The sequence below is a fragment of the Babylonia areolata genome, chromosome 1 (genome assembly GCF_041734735.1).
Source record: "Babylonia areolata isolate BAREFJ2019XMU chromosome 1, ASM4173473v1, whole genome shotgun sequence".
Lineage (NCBI taxonomy): Eukaryota > Metazoa > Mollusca > Gastropoda > Neogastropoda > Buccinidae > Babylonia > Babylonia areolata.
This window is the reverse complement of record NC_134876.1, coordinates 72466876-72489217: the sequence shown is the minus strand read 5'-3', so window position 1 is coordinate 72489217 and position 22342 is coordinate 72466876. Positions and strand designations below refer to the sequence as shown.

At 39.3% G+C, this 22342-nt stretch overlaps 1 protein-coding gene across 1 annotated transcript; it reads left to right on the top strand.

Moving 5' to 3' along the window:
- The first annotated feature begins 8879 nt into the window (after positions 1-8879).
- LOC143287087 (growth hormone-inducible transmembrane protein-like) lies at positions 8880-21719 on the top strand. Its single transcript, XM_076595070.1, has 8 exons — positions 8880-9032; positions 10373-10598; positions 11773-11884; positions 12815-12956; positions 15372-15570; positions 16785-16883; positions 18654-18825; positions 20649-21719. The coding sequence occupies exons 2-8, from the start codon at positions 10379-10381 to the stop codon at positions 20734-20736; spliced, it is 1032 nt and encodes a 343-aa protein (XP_076451185.1). The 5' UTR covers positions 8880-9032; positions 10373-10378; the 3' UTR covers positions 20737-21719.
- The last annotated feature ends 623 nt before the right edge of the window (positions 21720-22342 follow it).

The window sequence follows — 22342 nt, the reverse complement described above, 5'->3', positions numbered from 1 at the left end:
GGGCGGGGAGGGGTGTGTGCATCTCCTAGCTGCAAGGCAATTAGGCTAAAACAATGCTATAAGTTTTTGTTGTTGAGCTTTGTTATCGATTTCTTTTGCTTTGCGCCACCTGTTTTGCAATGATTTAAACGATGACTTGGTTCTGGTTCTCGTGATGGAGGATACATCTCGCATACGTCTGATGATGTTGAGTACTTTTACCACTCGCTCATCTTTGCAAATTTTGCGATTCAAATATCTCCTTATGTTGCATTGCACTGCACGTCATTGCAGTGTATTGTAAATCTTGTTTCTGTATGCCTGGTGACGCTTTTCGTAGAAAGCCATTATTTGCTGTCCTTTAGTTTTGTTACTGGCGCGCGCGCTTTCGTGTGCTTAACAAAATGATTGTTTGACTCAGTTGTTCCAAGGACACGTTATTTTCGTAGCTGTGGATCTATTTTTCATGTGCTGCGAAATTTAATAAAGTCACTTACTCCCCCCACAACCCCTGCCCCTCAACCCTAATTTTTTCTTTAAAAAACAACAAACTTTGTGCTGTATTCTTTGTTATCAATGGCGTTTGATGTTGTGCGGTGGAGTAGTTCTCTCTCTCTCTCTCTCTCTCTCTCTCTCACACACAGAGCCACACACACACACACACACACACACAGAGCCACACACGCACATACACACGCACGCACGCAACTAATTCTTAATATAGTACTATACAACAATAATACTATCATTAGTTAAGAGATGGCAATTTCTCTCTCTCTCTTTCTCTCTCTCTCTCTCTTTTATTTATTTTTTTATTACTGTATACAAGGAATTATCAAACTCCTGCAAAAGCAGCGGCCATACGTTGTGTTATTCTGAATGCGTCGGGATTTTTACAGCACTCAACTGAGGACAACAGAGCACAAAGTGAACTCAAACTCACTGGCATTTCTCGAATATTGGCATTTCTATTGAGAGGCAAACATGTCTGGTGAGGAGGAGAAAATCAGACACAGAGAGAGAAAGAGAGAGAGAGAGAGAGAGGAGGGAGGGAGGAAGAGAGAGATAGAAGATCAGAGAATGAAACCAATCCTTAATGGCTGCGGTAGCAATTTATGGACCAAGGCTTGATTTCGCACATCACTGTAAGAAATTGATTTTTCGGCTGCGACCTGTTAGCAAAAGCAACTTAGCAAATGAATTATTGAAAATCTAGTTGTGTGTGCACACGTGCACACACACAAGCACACACATACATACATCCGCGCGCGCACACACACACACACACACACACACACGCACACACACACGCACACGCACACGCACACGCACACACACACACACGAGAAACACACAGAAACAGACACAGACACAGCTGCACACACACACACACACACACACACACACTTTTTATTTTTTATTTTTATTTTTTAGTTTCGCTTTCATGTCTGCTTGCACTGATGTCTTTCCCCCCTGAGACTGTTGCGATGGGTTGTTTATTGTGCGCTAACTTGAAGTGCATGCTGCACAAGTGACTTTGGTGTTGTCGTCTCACGCAAACAGACTGGCACTCAAGGTCTACCGGTGGAAGGATTAAACATCCGGGTGTTTGCGTCAACGGAACATGCGGAAAACTCTCTTCCTAGTCTGTTTGCCCACTAGAGTGCAGCTATTTAAGGGCTCAGTCCAGCTCCAGTTGTACTTCAGCAGTAAATGCCTTCGACCCGATTGCGCCGACCCCAAACACGCGAGCTATCTTTACAACCAAGGACGCTCCACAAATCACGTATTCAATACCTCTGCAAACACCCGCCTGCCTTTGCAAACACTTTGCAAACACCCGCCTTTGAAGTTGCTCATATTCTCCCCACGACAAATGTACAGAGAATTGTGTCCACATCTTACTGAGATAACACACTAATTTCTCTTGTAAATTTATATATATATATATATATATACCTATATATAAATACACATGGGAGCTGAATGCAATGGACAGACCAAAGTGGCGTTCAGCTGTCCACAAAGGCGCCAAATCCTGTGAGGCCAACAGAATCGCTGCAGCAGAGCAACGCAGACAAGCCAGGAAAAGCAGTGCCAGCAAGTCCCCGACAGCCGCCACCATCCCCTGTCCACACTTCGTCAGAACCTTCCGGGCGAGGATTGGCCTGACCAGTCATCTGCGCACCCACAGAGCCCAACCCACCCACCCCCAGGATGACTAGATGGTCCTCGTCGATCCCCGACGGACGAACCACACATATATAAATATATATATAAAAAAAAAAGTTGGCGGAGGGGGTCGGGGGGTGGGGGTGGGGGCAGACATAAATGAAAGAGAGGGTTGGGGTAGTGGGGATGTACAATGCATTAAGAGCGTCTGGATGATACCAATCGTTCGCCGAAAAACAACAACAAAAACAATTTGGCCAATTTCTCATTTGTATGTCTAGATTTACACTGTATTTTGACACCGTCGATAACGTCACTAATACTGCATATTTGTATTTGTATTTCTTTTTTATCACAACAGATTTCTCTTTGTGAAATTCGGGCTGCTCTCCTCAGGGAGAGCGCGTCGCTACACTACAACGCCACCCTTTTTTTTGTATTTTTTCCTGCGTGCAGTCCCCCTCCCCCACGCCCCTCACCCCCAACCCTCTATCGAAGTGGTTTTTCTACAGAATTTTGCCAGGAACAACCCTTTTGTTGCCGTGGGTTATTTTACGTGCGCTAAGTGCATGCTGCACACAGGACCTCGGTTTATCGTCTCATCCGAATGACTAGCGTCCAGACCACCACTCAAGGTATAGTGGAGGGCGAGAAAATATCGGCAGCTGAGCCGTGATCCGAACCAGCGCGCTCAGATTCTATCGCTTCTTTGGCGGACGCGTTACCTCCAGGCCATCAGTCCACACCACTCCATATAAGTATTTCCACAAGTTCACTTGTGCCTGTGACAACCAAGCTGTCCAACAGCTCTACTTTCAGTTGTTGAGAATTATATATATATATATATATATATATATATATATATATATATATATATATATATATATATATATAAACACTTTCGGGTGTAATGAGTCATGGTTGAGTACACCACTGATTCCAAACCCAGTTTAATATACCTACTGTACAACAGGTAGTGCGTAAAATAGATTGGCGAGGCTCGCTGTTGCCATCAGTGGAAGAACTCCCATGTTTTGCTCTATTTGCCGGTGCAATCTGTCAGTGGTTACTCTTATTTCAGCAGCATTTTCTGTTTGCAGTTTTTGAATTAAAAGACGTTGTGAAAAAGAAAAAAAAAAGGATTAAGGGAGGAGTTGGGGTTGGGGGAAATTGTTGTTGTTGTTGTTGTCAGCTTGGCATTTGCATTGAAATATCCAATGAAATAACAATGAAACAATTAGATTTATTGCACTGTAGCGCGTTCTCTTTCTGTGTCCTCCTATTCTTTGCGTGATTTCACCGTTTGTCTATTCTATATTTTCTCTTTCTCTGATTCTCAGAAACTGATTAAGTATGAATGCAAGTAAGAAATCGCTGATTCTCAGAAACGGATTAAGTAAGAATGCAAGTAAGAAATCGAAGACAAACTTCAGACCTACATCAATAGGTAGCGACAGCAACAGCTGGTATCAACGACAGGAGAAACGAGTAGTGGCAGAAGTAGGAGGAGTAGTAGCAGTAGCAGCAGTAGTAGTTGTTGTTGTGTTGCAGGTGTTTTTGTATAACAGAATCACCAACATCGACGTCGTTGTCCTAGTCGTCATCATCATCCCTACAGACTATTACAAAAGGAAATGCAAACGATGGATACCAGGTAGCCAGAAACAATATCAAACGCCGACCTGTGGGAAAGAACCCACCAGATGCTCATTAACAATGAAATGGAGCCATCCACATGAGACCTTTGCAAATCTCCAAACATCACGAAACAAGCACTGGAGTGGGTTACTTTAAGGAGAGCCCACGAAGAGACTGCGAGCTAGTATGCTGGCAATCAAACGCCACGCAAAGCAGCATTTGTTTCTTTCTTGTTTACTAGACCAAATGACAAATAACAAATTGATGATTGCAAAGGGAAGACAAAAAAAAAAAAAAAAAAAAAAAAAAAAAAAAAAAAAAAAAGAAAGAAGAAGAATGTGTGAATGTCTGAATGAAACAGAGACGCATACATCGCAGAAGGAGAGAGAGAGAAAGAGAGTCTATTTTGAAAGGGTATGTAAACATGAGTAAAAACAGGTTACAGAACATATCATATATCATATATCAACATAACCATTTTCATGAAGAAGCCACTCTCCAATACTTACAGTTTTTGTGTGTGTGTGTGTGTGTGTGTGTGTGTGTGTGTGTGTGTGTGTGTGTGTGTGTGTGTGTGTGTGTTTGTTTGTTTTTTTTTGTTTTTGTTTTTGTCTTTTATTTTTCTTTTCATATAAAAATAAAGAAACGCGTCCATTGTCAGAAATGTTGACGACATTGACAGCTCAATTTGAATGTAGAAGGCATATATACATACTTATATCAAAATCATTTTGAAGTTATTTTAGAGCATGAGAGAGAGAGAGAGAGAGAGAGAGAGAGAGAGAGAGAGAGAGAGAGAGAGAGAGAGACAGACAGACAGACAGACAGACAGACAGACAACAGAGACACACTTAAAAAAGACAGTCGTGCAGTTGAGAGAAAATAAGAAACTAATCGCACTGGCCAAACTGCATATTTTCATTTTCTTTTCTTTCTGTTCTTTTTTTCGTATTCGCTGACAACTCTAGATTTCTACATCTCCACATATACACTAAACGATACTTACTTTTTCATCACACAGCCAGGTGTAGACATCAACAACAACAAAATATCACTTCACGCAAAAGACGTAAAGTCACATGGATAGTGTGAAGCTCAGGCAAGAGACCTCTTTCACGTCAAAACTATTTTGCATTGTAAGTAACTCATAAAAAGCCACACAACCTATTTGAAAACAGAACAAACAAACAAACAAAAAAAACCAAACAAACAAAAAACAAAACAAAAACAAACAAACCGGCAAAAAACCCCAACAACAACAACAACAAAAAACACCACCCCCCCAAAAAAAAAACAAACAAAAAAAAAACAAAAAAAAAAACAAAAAAAAACAAAAACAAACCCAACAACAACAACAACAACAATAACAAAAAAACAAAAAAAAAAAACCCCAAAAAAACCAACAACCAACAACAAAGATTCCACTTTGGGCAACCAGTTTACTTTACATAAAAAATTCGCCACAAACTGAAGACACATACAGTTTTTAACTGTAGGTAAAGCACGAGAAAGATCAAACAAACTGAATGATTGTTTTACTCACGTACGGCACTGTAAGATTTCTGGCACCAAAATGGCGAAACCTCAACTTTTATTAACCGAACTGGGTTGACGCGGGATGCGAGTCTGGCCCAGTCAGTGCTGGACGCAGCCGGTGAAGACGAGAAATATATTCCTGTCAGATTTACCCCCGGCAGTGTGCGGGTATTATTATTAATATTATTGTTGTTGTTGTTGTTGTTGTCGTCATCATCATCATTATCATCATCCTCATCATTCTAATGAATATAGTTGTTGTTGTTATTTTCTGAAATTATTTTGTGGCCGGGCGTTTCAGAACTATGCCCAACTGCCACCTCCATCCGATCAGGTCAGTATATCATGTACAATCTACCTCCAAATGTTTTGTTGCGACATCTTAGAAGTACTCAGAAGAAACCTATTGCGATATCTCTGAATCACCAGAAAGGAACATTTTTGTGATCTCTCTGATTTGTTCCAGAGACTAACAAAAACCATATTCCATCGAATGAAACCGATCAACTCAAGGAACATTTTGCCACATTCCAGTTTTTTTTTTTGTTTGTGGTGTGGAACATTACGATTTTGAACAAAGCAGATACAACCCTAGGGTGGATTTATGTATATATATTTTTTTTTCAAAGGAAAAAAAGTTATTTTCTAGTTCTACTTTCGTTTGCATATTCTTTTGTTATTGTCTATAGGGATGATAATGACGATGATGACAACTATGACAACGACGACAATGTTGATGTTTCAATCATACAACAACAACACATGTAACTACTACTCCTACAACAACAACAACAACAACTACTACTAATACTACTCGTTTCCCCCGTCGTTGATACCGGCTGTTGTTCTCGCTACCACTGTTGCTGCTGCTGTATTCTTATTAATGCCGAAGACAAAAAAAAAAAAAAAAAAGAGAAAAAAGAGATAATTTTAATTAGAAACATGATTGAAAATCGAACAACTACGGGTGTAGGCTAATGTTTAATGATATGCCTGGATGACAAGATGTTCTGATTCAGCATTTTCAAGTAACTATACACTAATGCCTTTACTGAAGACAATAATCGCTTTGTCGCGGAGCCAGACTGTGTGAGTGTCCCCGGGCTCCAGAGTAGAGATCGCCACCACGTTGCTCTTGCAATAGTCCTCTGCTGAAACCTGAGACCTTGACAGGAACTAACTCCAAGCATGGAAGTGGAGGGGATCGAAACTGAAGTCGCCATAAGAGTACGGCATGAAAGCGGGCCATAGAATCTGGGACTTTTTTTTTTTCGATGACAAATGATGATAGTAAAAATGTTACTTTAGATTTTTGTTTTAAGTTTCGGTTTACGCGACAAGGCTGTACATTATGCTTTCTTGATAATATATATATACCAGTGTCATCCAGGCCCGAGAGATACAGACATCTGCAGTGTTGGTCAGGAAATTTGAGCAACACTCCCAAACACCCATGAAGTGGGTGTTCCTCATCTATATGATCCCCGTCTTTTCATTTGAGCCCATAGCACTCTCAATTCTGGATAGAGCCGGACACGAGGAAAAAACAATCTCTGCTGAGACTCGACCCGAACTCTCAGTCGAAGACAAAACAACTTAAAAGTCGGCTGTGCTTCTGGACGTTGTTCCTGCCATGCAGAGGACCCCACGAATCGCAAGGATGGACTGACTGTGCCAAAGTTGGATAAACATCCCTGAGAGGACCGAGCGAAGGAAGCAGTGTCATGAACAGTGACAGAATAATCAATAACATGATTGTGATCACTCCATAGAAAGAAGGAAGGAAGCGAGTAGAAGAGGAAGGGCGTCGGATTACTTTCCACGGGAGAGGAGGGGGTGTGGGGGGGTGGGAGTGGGGGTGCGGGAAGGAGAGAGTCATGTAGCCCACGCCACCGTCAAACTCGATACACTCTGATGGGCAGTGAGAATCACGGCCAATCTTTCAAGCATCAGCAGAAAAAATAGAGGGGGAGAGGGTGGGAGTTGGGGGGGTGCAGGGGGGGCGCCGGCGGGGAAAGGGAGGGGGCGGGGCTGTGAAAAGATGGGTGCAAAAAGCTAGACTGCCACGTTTGGGATGTGTGTGTGTGTGTGTGTGTGTGTGTGTGTGTGTGTGTGTGTGTGTGTGTGTGTGTGTAAAGGTTTCCTTATATTTATCACCCCCCGGCCACTCCTCTCACCTTCTAATTTAGTTCATATCCCCCCCACCCCTACCTCCACGCCCTTACCTGCTATCCATCATTTAAAAAGAAATGTATATATATATATATATATATATATATATATATATATGTATGTATGTATGTATATATATATATATACATATATCTAAACCAGTGTATTTCTTTTTAGATTAAGACTTATTAAATAATGTAGTTTATGTCGATCATTTATATATATATATATATATATTTTTTTTTTTTTTGGTGACAAACCTACTGTGATGTTGATAGTGCAACTGACGCCGTTCCGTTCCTCACCCCCAACTATTTCCCGCGCCATGTTCGTGTGAGTGTTTTAATTTAATGATGGAATGAATTTCTTCATTTTAAAAAGTTACTGTCGTTCCTAAAATATTTTCTGTACGACGAGCCTGAAGGCGAATTTCTGCACGGTATTCTGGTTCAGACAATAAAGTGATTGACTGATTGATAAATACATGAACAGAGCGATTTAGTGGGAGTTTACCGTACCATACTATGACTATTTTTCATATACATATAAAGGCAAAGGCAAAAAGTTTATTTCTTGTGCCCCCTGGGGGTATAGAAACGTTACATACATAAATAGTTTAGATACACCATACAAACAATAAGAGTTATGTTAACTGAAGAACAAAGAGAAGAGAAAAAAAAAAGACCAATAAGCACAGACAATACACATTAATAGGCTAAATAATTCATCCTCATTCAGTTAACAACAGACGTAACTTTGCCGAGAGGAACTACAAATAGAAGAAACAAGTGCTTTTAGTTTTAACTATTCTTTTGGTGTTTTTGTTCTGTTTATATATATATATATATATATCAGTACAGTATATAACTAATATGTATTTTTTATGTTATATATATATATATATATATATATATATATATATATATATCTGTGTGTGTGTGTGTGTGTGTGCGTGCGCGTGTGTGTGTGTGTGTGTGTGTGTGTGTGTGTATTATATAATTATATACATGTGTGTGTGTGTGTGTGTGTGTGTGTGTGTGTGTGTGTGTGTGTGTGTGTGTGATATAATTATATACATATATGTGTGTATGTGTATTATATGTATACAATTATAACACACACACACACACACACACACACACACACACACACACACACACACACATATGTATATAACTTGATTATATCGAATACACACACACACACACACACACACACACACACACACGTGGCACAAGAGAGAGAGAGAGAGAGAGAGAGAGAGAGAGAGAGAGAGAGAGAGAGTTTACGTGCGCGTGTTCGCACGCATGCCCACTCACAAAGAAGATTTTCATCTGTTTTGGTAGAAAGATCACGAAATCTGCACAGGGGACACTACCCACATTAAAGAAAACTTGTGTCACTCAGGTCAACGTCTGATGCAAAAGGTTTCGCTGTGTGGAAAGTCATATCAGCTGCACAGTTTTCTAGAACTGCATATTGTCATTTGTGAAACGAAATATATTTCGGTTAAGGAAGAAGGTAACTAATTCAAGGTAAGAATAAAATTGGTTTTCAACGTAGCTGAATCCGGGAAACATTTAATTTCTAAGTTATGTAAACACGCTGAAGCTCAGTCAGACAACTTCAGACAACCGTACACAGAACTGCAAAGAGATTGTACTAATGATCTTTATTATTATGTGATTTTTTGTTGTTCTTTTTTTGTTTGTTTGTTTTGTTTTGTTTTTAGTAAGAATAACTATCAACGCCTCATCGTAAAGAGGTTGAATAAGTTAATTAAAATTATGAATTGATGCTTCATACTTATTTTTTTTTGTAACAATCATAATGACAAATGTAGATGAATAAATTGAATAAGTCATGAAGTGAGTTTCTAAATCCATGTGGAAATGATAAGATTATTTACATACTGTTTAGAAAAATTAGATATCACACACACACTCACACACACACACACACACACACACACACACACACACACATTCTTGACATTTCCTTTCTCCTTCAAGCAAAGCTATTACTACTCAACCATCCAGAACTCTGGCAATTGTTGGTAGTTGTTGTTTTTTTTGTTGTTGTTGTCGTTGTTATACGTTTTTGTCTGAAAAATTAAAATGTGTGATGGTTATTTTTAAGTATATTTTCTCCCAAGCCAGTTTGTCAAATGTAATTGAATAAGATTAACTGGTTTTTATAAATAATGATTTCTGATTACACAATGTCAGGGTTTTCATTTTTCAAATGAGCCAGTATGAGTGAAGGATTTAGCTGCATTCTGATAACAATTGGAATCTAAGATCAATTTTACTAATCAAGTTATCAAGCACTGGAACAGTCTCGACACTAACATTAAAACTGCACAAAGTCTGACAAGTTAAAAAATCTGCTTGATAGTGATCCCAAAATGCAACAGTTTTCAAGATTTTGATGAGTAAGATTTTATTCTCACTGATGATAAAATGAAATTTAAGAAGGCATGCAAAGCAAACCACTAAGAAATTATCATATATTATGTAGTTCAGGAAGGGGCGTAAAAGGACAGAGGTAAAAAACATTAGCTCCTACTATTATTACTATTACTAACACTGAAATGTTTATACAACGGGAAAAAACCTTCATTTAATGAGGTAAGTAACATTCTGCAACTTCCTGTGCAAGGCAGAAAAAATTTGATTTTGAATAACAAGAGTTGAAAAGATCAACTTGAACTTTGATGTTTTGATATAAGTTGCAATTTCTTTAATGAATTAGCAAGTGAGAAGTTAAAAACAGTATTTTAAATTTCTGATATGTGAATGTAAGAATATGTGATGGCTATGGGTGTGTGTGTGCATGTGCGCATGTGAAAGTAAATATTCAATTGTTTCCACAGATCAGGATGCTGCTGTCCCAAGCAGTCCGTTGCAGTAGTTCAGTGCCACTGACGGCCTTTGTGAGCACTTTGGGCAGGAGTGGCATCACCAGGGTCGCACCCAAGCAGCCATGGATGACCATGCGTATTCAGTCCTATGCATCAGAGTCACGGCATGCCCTCAGGAGACAGGCCCAGAAAGCCAAGTCGCTAAAGGAGAGCATCATGGCCCCTGCTGGAGACACAGGTACTTTATCTGTGTTAGTGGGTTTTCTTAACTATATTTTAGTATATTATCTTAATTTTTGTTCAGTTTTTTTCTTATGTAATTAATTTATTTTTTATGTAAATCATGTGTTATGCAAATCTAGGATAGGCTCTTAAGGCCTGATCAGCGCATTGGGTGTATGCAAGGTCAGTCATCTGCTGGTGCTTTTTAAATTGTATCCATTTGTTTTATTTTATTATTTATCTTTATTTTGTTTTTTAAAAGCAGATGTGGTGTAGCATATATGAATGTGTCCACATGCTCTGACACCTTTAATCCGAAGCTCAAGGACTGCTACATCGAGATACAGAAACAGCTTGACTAGAAAGTCCATTTAAGATTGGCAGTACTGACATGAAGAAAGTATGTTCTCAATGTTCACAATAAAAAGAAAAATTGTGTCTTCTCAAATACAGATATATATATAAATATAACATTTATGGGTGTTTAATAGGTCAACGCATATAACAGTCCTCAGTTTCAGAACTGTTATTTTATTATTTTACCCTCATGTGCCATAGGCATTCTTGCTTGGTTACTAAAACATCCTAGTGAGATTGCAGTTGCATGTTTTTGTGACTGAGACTAACTTTATTTCATGTACATAGTGTTGGAAGATGGGACATTTATTTTAATTTAAAGCAAAGGTATTTAAATATCAATGAATTAGGTATGTTTCTTTACATTGTAGAATTTCCCTTCCTTTTTATAACTGAGTTTCAGTTTCTCAAGGAGGCGTCACTGCATTCAGACAAATCCACATACGCTACACCACATCTGCAAGGCAGATTCCTGACAGCAGCATAACTCAGCGCAGTAGTCTGGCTTTATGTGCATGCATATATATATATATAATATAAAATTATATATTTGTATAGTATATAAGAGTGGGTTTCTTTAACAGAATTTTGCCAGAGGACAACATTTATGTTGCCATGGATTCTTTTTCAGTGAGCAAAGTGTGTGCTGCATGGTTTGTTGCCTCATCTGAATGACTAGACGCAGTTTGATTTTCCTGTCAAACATGGGAGAAAGGGTGAAACAGGGATTCTAACCGAGACCCTCACAAACACTGTACTGGCAGATAAGCATCTTAAACATTTTGCCACCTTCCTCTTGATAACTGAATGATGTTTTTTGAATTGCTTGACAGCATTCAACTTGGGTCGTGGTCTGGTGGCCGGTGCGTCAGTAGTAGGTATTGGGGCTCTGTGTTACTATGGACTGGGCCTCTCCAATGAAGTTGGTGCCATCGACAGATCTGTGTAAGTTGTTATCCATGGTGGGAAGTGGGAAAGAGCAAATGATATTAAAAAATAATACTGAGAAGTAATTAAATGGATTGAAAGTAGTGGAACTGTAAGAAAGAGAGAGAATCTGTCAGATATGAACATCTTTTGTTTTGTTTTTTCCCTCCCCCTTACATCCTCCCCAGACAGGGGCAGAATGGCTTAGTCATTCAAGAAGTTTGAGTTCATGTTAAATTAGAGAGACTAGACAGAGAACAACTGTCAAACATAAACAGAAGGGAAACAACTGATCAAGACTCTCAAAAGACTGCAAATAATTGCAGAAATTTTGAAGACAGACCAATACCAATTAAAGCAAAGTTGTTTGGGATTCTTTTGAAAAAATCTCTCCCTTTGTCTGGAAGCTGGTGGGTAAACACTATTACATAATTTGCTTTTCATGTGTGTGAATGTATTCGTTTGTTCCTTATTTATGTGTGTTTCACTCCAAGAATATGAAGGATAACAAACTTCACCTGTTTTTCCCATAGCCTTTTGCCCAGGTTTTTTGACTCAAATGTGTGCGGTTGCTTTGTTGTTTAATATTTAAAGTAAAGTGTATGTATGCAGAATGACATGTAATGCCCTCTTTTTCACTTTTTTATTATTATTATTATTATTTTTTTTTACATATGCACATACAAACAGTATATGTACTTTTCAGGCAGCTTATATATGTGTGTGAGTGTATGCATGTGTTTGACAATCAATCAAATCAATCAACTTTTTTTTTTTTTTTTTAATGCACATGGAATTAATTACTTCGTTATTGTTATATAGAGCAGAAACGATTGTATGAAATAAGCGATTCTTATCTGGTACAGACCTTTTCAGTGAATATTCCTTCATGTCTGCATATTATTATCATTATTATTAATTTTATTATTATTGATTTTGACATTTCAGAATGTGGTCTCAAGAAGTTCGGAGTAGAATCCGCAGCACCTATATGTATTTCGGCGGTGGCCTTGCCATCACAGCCCTGTCTGCTGTGGCTGTTAGCCGCAGTCCTGCCATGATGAACTTGATGATGAGAAACTCCTGGCTGGTATACATAGCTTTAATAGTAATAATAATAATAATAGTGGTATTTATAATGCACTCCACATCCTTAGCACAGGGGCCCAGAGCACTAATAACTGACATCAGTATGGGGAAAAATGGTTACAAAAAATTAAAACCACAGGGCACTGTAATCATTTTTATGAAAAAGACCGATCAGATGTGTCAGTGACATAGCTGCATGCATGCACACACACACACATACACGCACACACACACACACACACACACACACACACACACACACACGCTGTCCCATTGATAATGCTGTTTGTGGAGCTGTTTTGTATACTGCTGAAATTGTGTATGTGTGCAGAGGAGCATTTTATAGTGTGTTTTCTTATTGCATACCAAATGTATTCTATAATTGAAGAATCAGTCTGTTTTATGTTATGCTTGTTTGCTCAAGAACATTGTTTTTGTAAATTTTTAGGTCTGTTAGATTCATAGTAATTGAAGTTGTCTGTTGTAAGCTGTGTGTGTGTGTGTGTGTGTGTGTGTGTGTGTTTGTGCAAGTGTGTTTGCAAGAGAGATTGTCACTCATATCCATGGAGATGATTTTCCTTTTCCCCGTCTTCTGAAACTTTGAATGGCATGGCATAGTGATTTCTTTTAGGGGGATAAAGGTGCAGGGAATAACAGCAATTATATTTTTGTTATTGGTCTAGTATTAACTTTATGATAAACAGCCACTGTGGCGAAGTCGTTAGCGTCACGGACTGACAGCTGGGAGGATGTGGGTTCGAATCCCAGCGGAGGTGGATTTTTTGGCCCTGTGGCCGGCTCCTACCCAGAGTTGAGTGTGGCTTAAATGGGGAGACATGGACCACACGGTCGAGTGTGATCCACTTCACGCATGTGTCTTTGGGTGTGTTGCTCTAATTACCTGACCAGCACTGCAATTGTCTGTATCTCTCAGGCCTGGTTGACACTGGGATGTCATTATGAAAGGAAGTGTAGAGTACAGCCTTGTCATGAAGTCCCAACCAAAATGGACCTCTATAGCAACGACGTCGTCATCATCGTCATCCTCCTCCTCCATCATTACCAATATAAACAAAAATATCTCAAAGTCTGTGGCCTTTCATGCCCTGCTGTCATGGTGATCTTAGTTTCAATACCCTTCCACTTCTGTGCTTGGGGTGAGTCCTGTCAATGTCTTCAGTGTTGGCAGATTCGTTGGGGGCTGTAGTTGGAGGGACGTGGTGGTGGTCTCCATGGGAGCGACGCTCACTCAGTCTGGCTCCTTGACTAAGCCATTATTGTCTTCAGTAGGGGGTTTAGTATGTGGTGTCCTAAGTATGTTAAATCAGAACAGGCACCACTGAACACCACTGAAGTGACTCAGCAGCAGTGCAGGGTCTCCTCTGGTGTGTGGCCTCCTGGTGACCTAACATTGATGGTTCCCTGTGGACTGCCAGCTCTGGGACTGCATCAGACGAACCCGGGTGTGGCCGTGTATGGGGGACTCGGAATGAGCGGCGTGGGAGCAATGCCACTGAAACGGTGCAGATGACGGGGCAGCAAGAAAAAACAAAACAAAAAAACTTCATGATAATGTACTTTACACATATGCGTGGATCTACAAGCTGCGCAGAAAATGTAATATGCATATCTGCGTGATCAAGTCGCTTGCCCTTAGACACATATGCACATCTGCATGCTCTGTTTTACTTGAAACAAAAACTTCCTGCCAACGGTCTCATGGAAAAGACTCTTAGAATTCTACTCAGCAATCATTCATCTATCTTTAGAGTAACTTCCCTTGATCTAAACCTTAACCAGTTTCTATCCAGTAGATTTCACAAATGTTGAAACAAAATACTTGACGCCGGCTATTTTGCTGTGAAGAAGACGTCCAAGAGAACGTAACAAAGGTAGAAAATCTCTGCTTCATATATATATATATATAATATATCCTATTTCCAGCTGCACATTCACAGTGAACACCTCACCTGAGGTGAAAATCAACCCAGTTAGGTACGTGGTAATATAGTTAAATCATTAAAAGTGTCTGTGATGCCTCATTGTACATGAATTATAATATGTATACAGGAAAAGACCTAGAATTATGAGACAGTTCTTCTGACACTTAAGTTGTGAATCTTTGGCATTCTGTGAAAAAAAAAAAGAAAAAAAAGATAGATAAATTCATATCAGTTTTAGCATTGTGTAATTTGATAATTAGGAAGAAGAGATGGGGAACCTTGCAAGAAAATCTTACAAGGAATGCATGCTGATTTGTAAACGCTCAAAAACTGTTCATCATTATTATCTTATTTTCATTTTTTAACTGATAAACATTTGAATAATATGTATCTGTTGCATTGAGTTAGATTAATCAGAGGTGGCAAGGACAGAGAGGGAAGCAAAGTTTACCGTAAGGAGTTTGTTCTTTCAGGCCATTGGAGCAACATTTGCTGCCATGATTGGGTCAGGCATGGTGGTGCGGGCAATGCCATACAAGGAGGGCATCGGCGCCAAGCAAATGGCGTGGATTGTTCATGCTGGCATCATGGGAGCTGTGGTGGCACCACTGTGCCTGCTGGGTGGACCCCTTCTGACCAGAGCGGCATGCTACACTGCAGGGGTTGTTGGAGGTTAGTGGTTATTTGATTCATATGGTGTTTGTGGCCTCAGGATATTCACTAACTGGATGTGTTTGTTCATTCAAGGTGTTTGTAACAGCGATTTCTTTTCAGAAAGCCATGCAGTTGTATTTCCATCTCCCTTAGATTATGGCACATACGATACATGGATATCTCAATTACAAAACATAAATATGGTATTGAAGAGTTTGGAGACATTGCATTCTTAGATCCATACATAGGGCACATGCTGGTATTAAATAAAGGATTACTCTCATCGCTGGGCTCTTTACTGATTAGTACTTGTCTTGGATGATGGTATCCTGAGTAAAGAAAACTAAGATTGCTCTTTTGATGAGCTGATACCTTTAGCTTGCTCAGTACTGCTTGTTAGCTCCCCTGACTTTCCCCACAGATGGCCCATTTGTATTGGTAAGAAATAAAATCACCAAAAAAACAAATGTTTGAATTTATTAACTGAAAACTTCCAAACTGATCAGTAACATAATGAGTTAGTTGGGGACAATATAAAAAAACTTCCTCTCTTCTTATGTTATCATACAGTGAATGAGATGATGAAAGCATTCATATTTTTTGTTCAAAATTTGCACACACTGTTGACTTGTAAACGAATCCAGGAAATCACGAAGAGTTTGAAACAGATTTTATTCAGAACGTTATATAGCCACGATAGGGTCCCTTCGTCTAACTCTGTTGTCTGCCGTGTGACTGAGACAAAACTTGGTCAGACACCATTGTTGACTCGCACTGTTCATGTGAACCAGTTACGGCAACACACACTGCATTTGTTGGTCACAGTTGAGAGTTTAAATGTTAGTTAAGATATTCTTAGCTCATAACATCATTGTGGAAATTAGGCACCACTCCAAAAATTAAAAACTATCTAAGGCCCGAACCAGGGCCCTTCATCTGAAGCGGTTGTGAACAGTAGGGCCCTGATTGGGGCCATTCATCTGGAGTGAGTTAATACCAAAATTGAAGACAGGAAAAACAACCAGGACAAGCAATAGAAAGTAATAATTAAAAAAAATCTTGTTTCAGTATGTATATTGCTGTGTTTGACATGCTTGTGGACATGATGTTCAGATTGTTTGATATCTTTATATGTATCCACTTGGACTTACATCTGAAGGCAGTGTTAATTTTGTTTGATGTCTGGTGTTTTGTAAAAGCAGAAAGTGTAATCGGAAGTGCATGATCTCCAGGTCTGTCAACTGTGGCAATGTGTGCACCCAGTGAGAAGTTCCTCTACATGGGAGGACCTCTGGCCATTGGTCTTGGGATAGTATTTGCATCTTCCATTGGTAAGTGTGACATATTTTACTTCCAGCCTTCTTCAGTACTTGATAGTATATATATATATATATTTAGTGTATCTCTCTGTGCGTATATGTTAGTAAAATTGTCCGTGAAAGCATGACTATAAATTTCTAAACGTACATTTATATATATGTGTAATTTAGGATCTGTAGATGTTACATATACTCTTTTATGCCTGGATTAGCCCAGCAGGTGGTATCCAGACTATGCTAGATCTGAACAGGTGGTGCTGAACACCAAGAGGTGACTCACTTGTAGTGGGGGGTCTCTTTATTATGTTGTCTGTGGGCACCTGACACTGATAGTTCATAGCAGACAGCTAGTATTTGGGAAGAAGGTGGCAGAATGGTTAAGACACTTTCTTGCCCATACAGTCTCCATGAGGGTCTGAGTTCGATTCCCAGTCTGGCCCATTCTCCCAAGTTTGACTGGAAAATCAAACTGAACATCTAGTCTTTCATATGAGACAATAAGCCCAGGTCCCATACCCAGCATGCACTTTACACTTTATAAAAAAAAAAAGCATGACAATATAAAGGTTGTCCTCTGGCAAAATTCTGCAGAAGAAATCCTTTCTTATAGGTTCACAAATGTGCATGCATGCACTCAAGGCCTGACTTAGAGCATTGTGTTATGCTGCTGGTCAGGCATCTGCCTAGCAGATTTAGTTTGGCATATTTGTCCGAATGCAGTGACGCCTTCTTGAGAAACTGAAACTACTTCAGTACCTGATAGCATATATTCAGTCTTTGTATGTGTGTGTTTGTCTGTGTGAATAGATATGTGTGAGTATATATCTATCTGTGAGACTGTTATTTCCCAAATATGCATCTATATTCTGACTGTATACATAAGTGTGTGATAGAGGATCAGTGCATTCAACATACACTCTTCAATGCCTGTGATGGGTTCGGGTCAGTCTGGTCAGCAGATTTTTGGAACCTATGCTGAATATGCATTGTGGCAAGCCCCACTTTACAGGTGATCACTCTGCCACTAAACTAGTAGTACTGTCATCAGTAATGGCCCATTCGGTGGTGTCCTTTGTGTGTTGAATCCAAACAGGTACCGCTGAACAGCACTGAAGTGAATCAGTTTTGCAGGGTTTTCTTCACTGTGTGGATTGTAGTCACTTCACACTGACAGTTCTTAGCAGACCGCTGGCATTTGGTCTGCAATGGAATGAGTCTGAGTGTGGCTGACAGTGTGGGGCTTGTAATGAACAGCTAGGCAGTAATGACTCTACGAAGGCACAGAATATAGTGTAGCACATGAAAAAAGTTTATCTGTATTGTATACAGGGGGATGTGTGTGTGTGTGTGTGTATGTGAAATTTGGTTAATAGTTTGTCTCTAATTCTAAACATGGTTGAAAAAAACCCCCAGGTAATGGTCACTTTTTAGTGTGTTATATTTGGTTTTGCACGTCACCTTGTTTTAAATATAGAATACTCTGTGTATCTTTTCCATTGTCTTTGTTGATTGTATGTATTCCATGAATGAACACGATGTATGCTCCGCTTGTGTTTTTTCTTTCAAGACTTTTTACATTGAACACTGTATTTTTTTGTCTTCCATCTTGAATTAAACCGTTGGAATCGAGGACTTCTTTCAAGACTTTTTACATTGAACACTGTATTTTTTTGTCTTCCATCTTGAATTAAACCGTTGGAATCGAGGACAGAAACAAGAGGTTTGATTACTTTAAAAATAATGTTTGTGATGAATATTCTCAGTTCTCCCTCTCTGTTGCAGGCTCCATGTTTTTGCCCCCCACGACAGCCCTGGGGGCGGGCCTGTACTCCATCTCCCTGTACGGAGGTCTGGTGCTGTTCGGCATGTTCCTGCTGTATGACACCCAGCGCGTCATCAAGATGGCCGAGACCTACCCCACTTACATGGCTCCACCCTATGACCCCGTCAACATGTGAGTTCATGATCATGGCAGCAGTGAACATGACAGTAAAATGAATAGATTTAATGATGTGGGTGGCACTTCACTGTGGTGACAGTCTCTCAGGGGAGAGCAGACCAAATTTCACTCAAGAGAAATCTGTTATGACAAAGGAAGGAGGTGGCAGAATGGTTAAGGCGCTTATCTTTCATTTCTGTGTCCCTGAGGGTCTGGATTTGAATCTCGGTCTCACCCTTTCTCCCAAGTTTGAATGGAAAATCGAACTGAACATCTAGTCATTCAGATGAGACTATAAACTGAGGTCGGTCCTGTGTGCAACAGAAGGGTTGTTCTCTGCCAAAATTCTGTAGATGAAATCCACTCTGATAGGTACATAAATACATGCACTCAGGGCCTGACTAGCGTGTTAGTTTGATATGGTGGTCAGACATCTGCCTAGCAGATGTAGCACATGGGAGGTAGCGAGAGAGGATTCACAAAGTCTCAACAACTACTTGTGACTGTAGTCTTCCTCCTCGGTGTTGGAAGATATCCCACATTGGGTGCCACTGTTGTAGAGGAGGATTATCCTGTATAGAAGGGTTTTTTTCTCTTCAGAGGATAAAGGACACAGAAGACAAACGCATGAATTGCATTCAACTTGTACATTTTTTGCCAAGGGTAGGGGAAGGAAGGGGAAGGGAAGGTACTGAGAGGGGAACTCAAGGTAGGGTAAGGCCAGACAGGTACCGCTGAACATGAACACCTAAATCTAGTTATAATCCAGTTAGAAATAATGACTTTGACAAGTCAACCCGTTGAGAACATGACCAAATCTCTGTTAGTACAATAATCAAGTTATTACTCACGACTTTAACAAGGCAAGCTGGCCATTTAGTAATTGGTGACAGTCAAAGGCATGACATAATTCAAGGATGACATCAAATTCATTTAAATGTTGTGCTTCACCTCACCTCCACCATAGTTCACAATTTGTGTGTCACAGGCTACATGGCTAGCCTTTAAGATAAGAAAGGAACTAAGAGTGGGGAAGGGGGGTTGGGTAGATTGGAATCTGTGTTTGGAATATCAGACCCCTGCCGGAGTCTGCACTAGTTGGGTCACGGTTAAGTATGTGTAATTAAATCTGTGTTTATGTGTTGTCCTGAAACCATACAGAGAACTTTTTTGTGTGTAGTAAAGTGAATACAGCACTGTAAAAGAATGCTTCAGTCAGTTTAACAAAGGACATTCTGTCACAGTTTAAACAGAAAATTGTCATTAGGCTCTTTCAAATCTGTCATTAGATAAGAAAGTAAAATCAAAATATATGAACACACAAAGAGGCAGAGGCGGCTGCGATGCTGCTATGATCAAAGACTGAGATCAGGGAAGTCATATACAGACCTGTTATTTTTGGACAGTCCGTTGTTGACTTCACCTCTGTACTTCTGCAGCACACACACACACACACACACACACACACACACACATTTGCTGCACTGTCAGCGTGCTTGGTACAGGAGCACTGACATGGCGGCCACTTAGCTTCAGCTTTGCAGCCATTGGTTTGGTCCACAAAAGACCGTGGAATAAACTTAAATCTTTTCATGGCTCAATAAGTGTACATGAATAGTTAAGAAAATGTATTTGAATGGCTTTTTGCTTGAAAAGTTTACTTGACAGTAGAAAAAGACAGATGCACAACGTATTTTGATTTATTGTGAGCCTTGAGTACTGGCCAACCCCTTTTGAAATTTCTTATGAAATGTAATCAACCTTGGAGCATTGTGTGCATTGCATGTTTAAAATGTGCCCATCAACACTGGACAAACTGTGTGTGTTTTCTCTTTTAGGAGCATTGGTATTTACCTGGACACCCTGAACATCTTCATCAGGATTGCCATGATCCTCGCTGGGGGAGGAGGTGGAAGGCGGAAGTAAACCTGCGTGATTCTCTTAGACACTTGGTTTCAGTCATTCTGACATTTCTGTGCTTTTTTTTTTGCTTATTTGTGATACTGTATATTTTCTCCCTTTTAAAAAAATTTTTTTTTTTTTTTATGTCTTCTTTGTGATACAGATGAGTGTGCATCTGTGTGGTTTTTTTTCCATCAGATTTTTGGTTTGTTTTGGAAAAAAAACATTTTGACTTATTGTGAAACATCTTTTGATTTTCCACTTCTGTCTGATTTTTATTTCGAAATTCTCATTTTTATTTATTTGTCTTATTTGTGCTAATAATAATATTGTACAGTTTTTTTATTATATATTTTTTTGTTGTTGAATGTCCACCAGGCAGACAGAAACGTTAATATAATTTTTACATGAGAACGCTTCCCAACACAATAAATAAACAGGTGTACATGCACACACATGCAATAAAACCCACACATGTATACACCCTCCCTGTCCCCCCCCGGACCCTCGCCCCCACCCCCCCCCACACACACACAATGCACTCATACACTCATTTGTTGTGTCTTGATAATAATTTTTCTGTTTTAGTTTAATTATTGATATACTTTGTCATTCTTTCAAAAGCACCAGAAGTTGGGTCCTTAGCACCCTTGTTTTTCCCAGTTGTCTTGTCTTATTTATTTTTACAAGGAAGACATAATACCAGTACATACTTGTATAGTAGAATATATACTGATGGATAACACTGTTAGTGAAAAAAAATTTCATGCTTTTTTGAATACAATTACTCAGAAAATATTTTTATTGAAAAAAAAAAAATTAGCTGACAATATGAGGAACGACTTTGAATGTTTTCCCCACAAAAAATAGGTGTCTGACATCGACTGTTTTACAAATAATGTCAAAGCTGTTTTTGTATGTTTGAAATGAAGAAACTTTGGGTATTTGTATTTTGTTTGACATTACGCTTTTGACAAAGTGAAATACCATGGTTGTTTCTCAAAGCACATGGAGTCTGTGGGTTTTTATGTCCTGTTGTTGTTCATTTCCAGGAAGGGCTAACAGGAAAGAAGGTAGGGAGAAGGCAAAGAAAGAAACTACCAGTTTCAGAGGCCTTGTAAAGCTACAGTTTGGGGGGATTGGTCTATGAAATACTTGCTGCACATGATATACACCTACACAACACATACATTTATACTTAGCCATATACTTGCATACATACACATGTGATGAAACTGCACATATTTATTTATCGCTTTACTTGTATTTGGAAAATGCATTTGCTGTTAGACAATTACAGGACAGAGTAGTACTAGTAATGAGGCTTCAGCACAAACGGACCAGACTGGGAAAATATGACAATGAAATATCTGTCCTGCACTTCTTTTAGAAGCTGTATTAATAGTAGTGTGATCTGGTGAGTGTCATTTGTATAATTTTACATTGTCATATATTTACTGATGGATTTTTTTTGTCATTATGATTTTTTGGATGGATTTCTTGACTGCAAATACTTGGTGACAACAAATTCTCTGTGGATGCAAATACCTGTGACAACAGAATTCTCTGTGGGTGCTGAACTTTGCTTGAGATAGTTGATGTGCAGCTGAGGGATGAAGTTTGTTAGGGA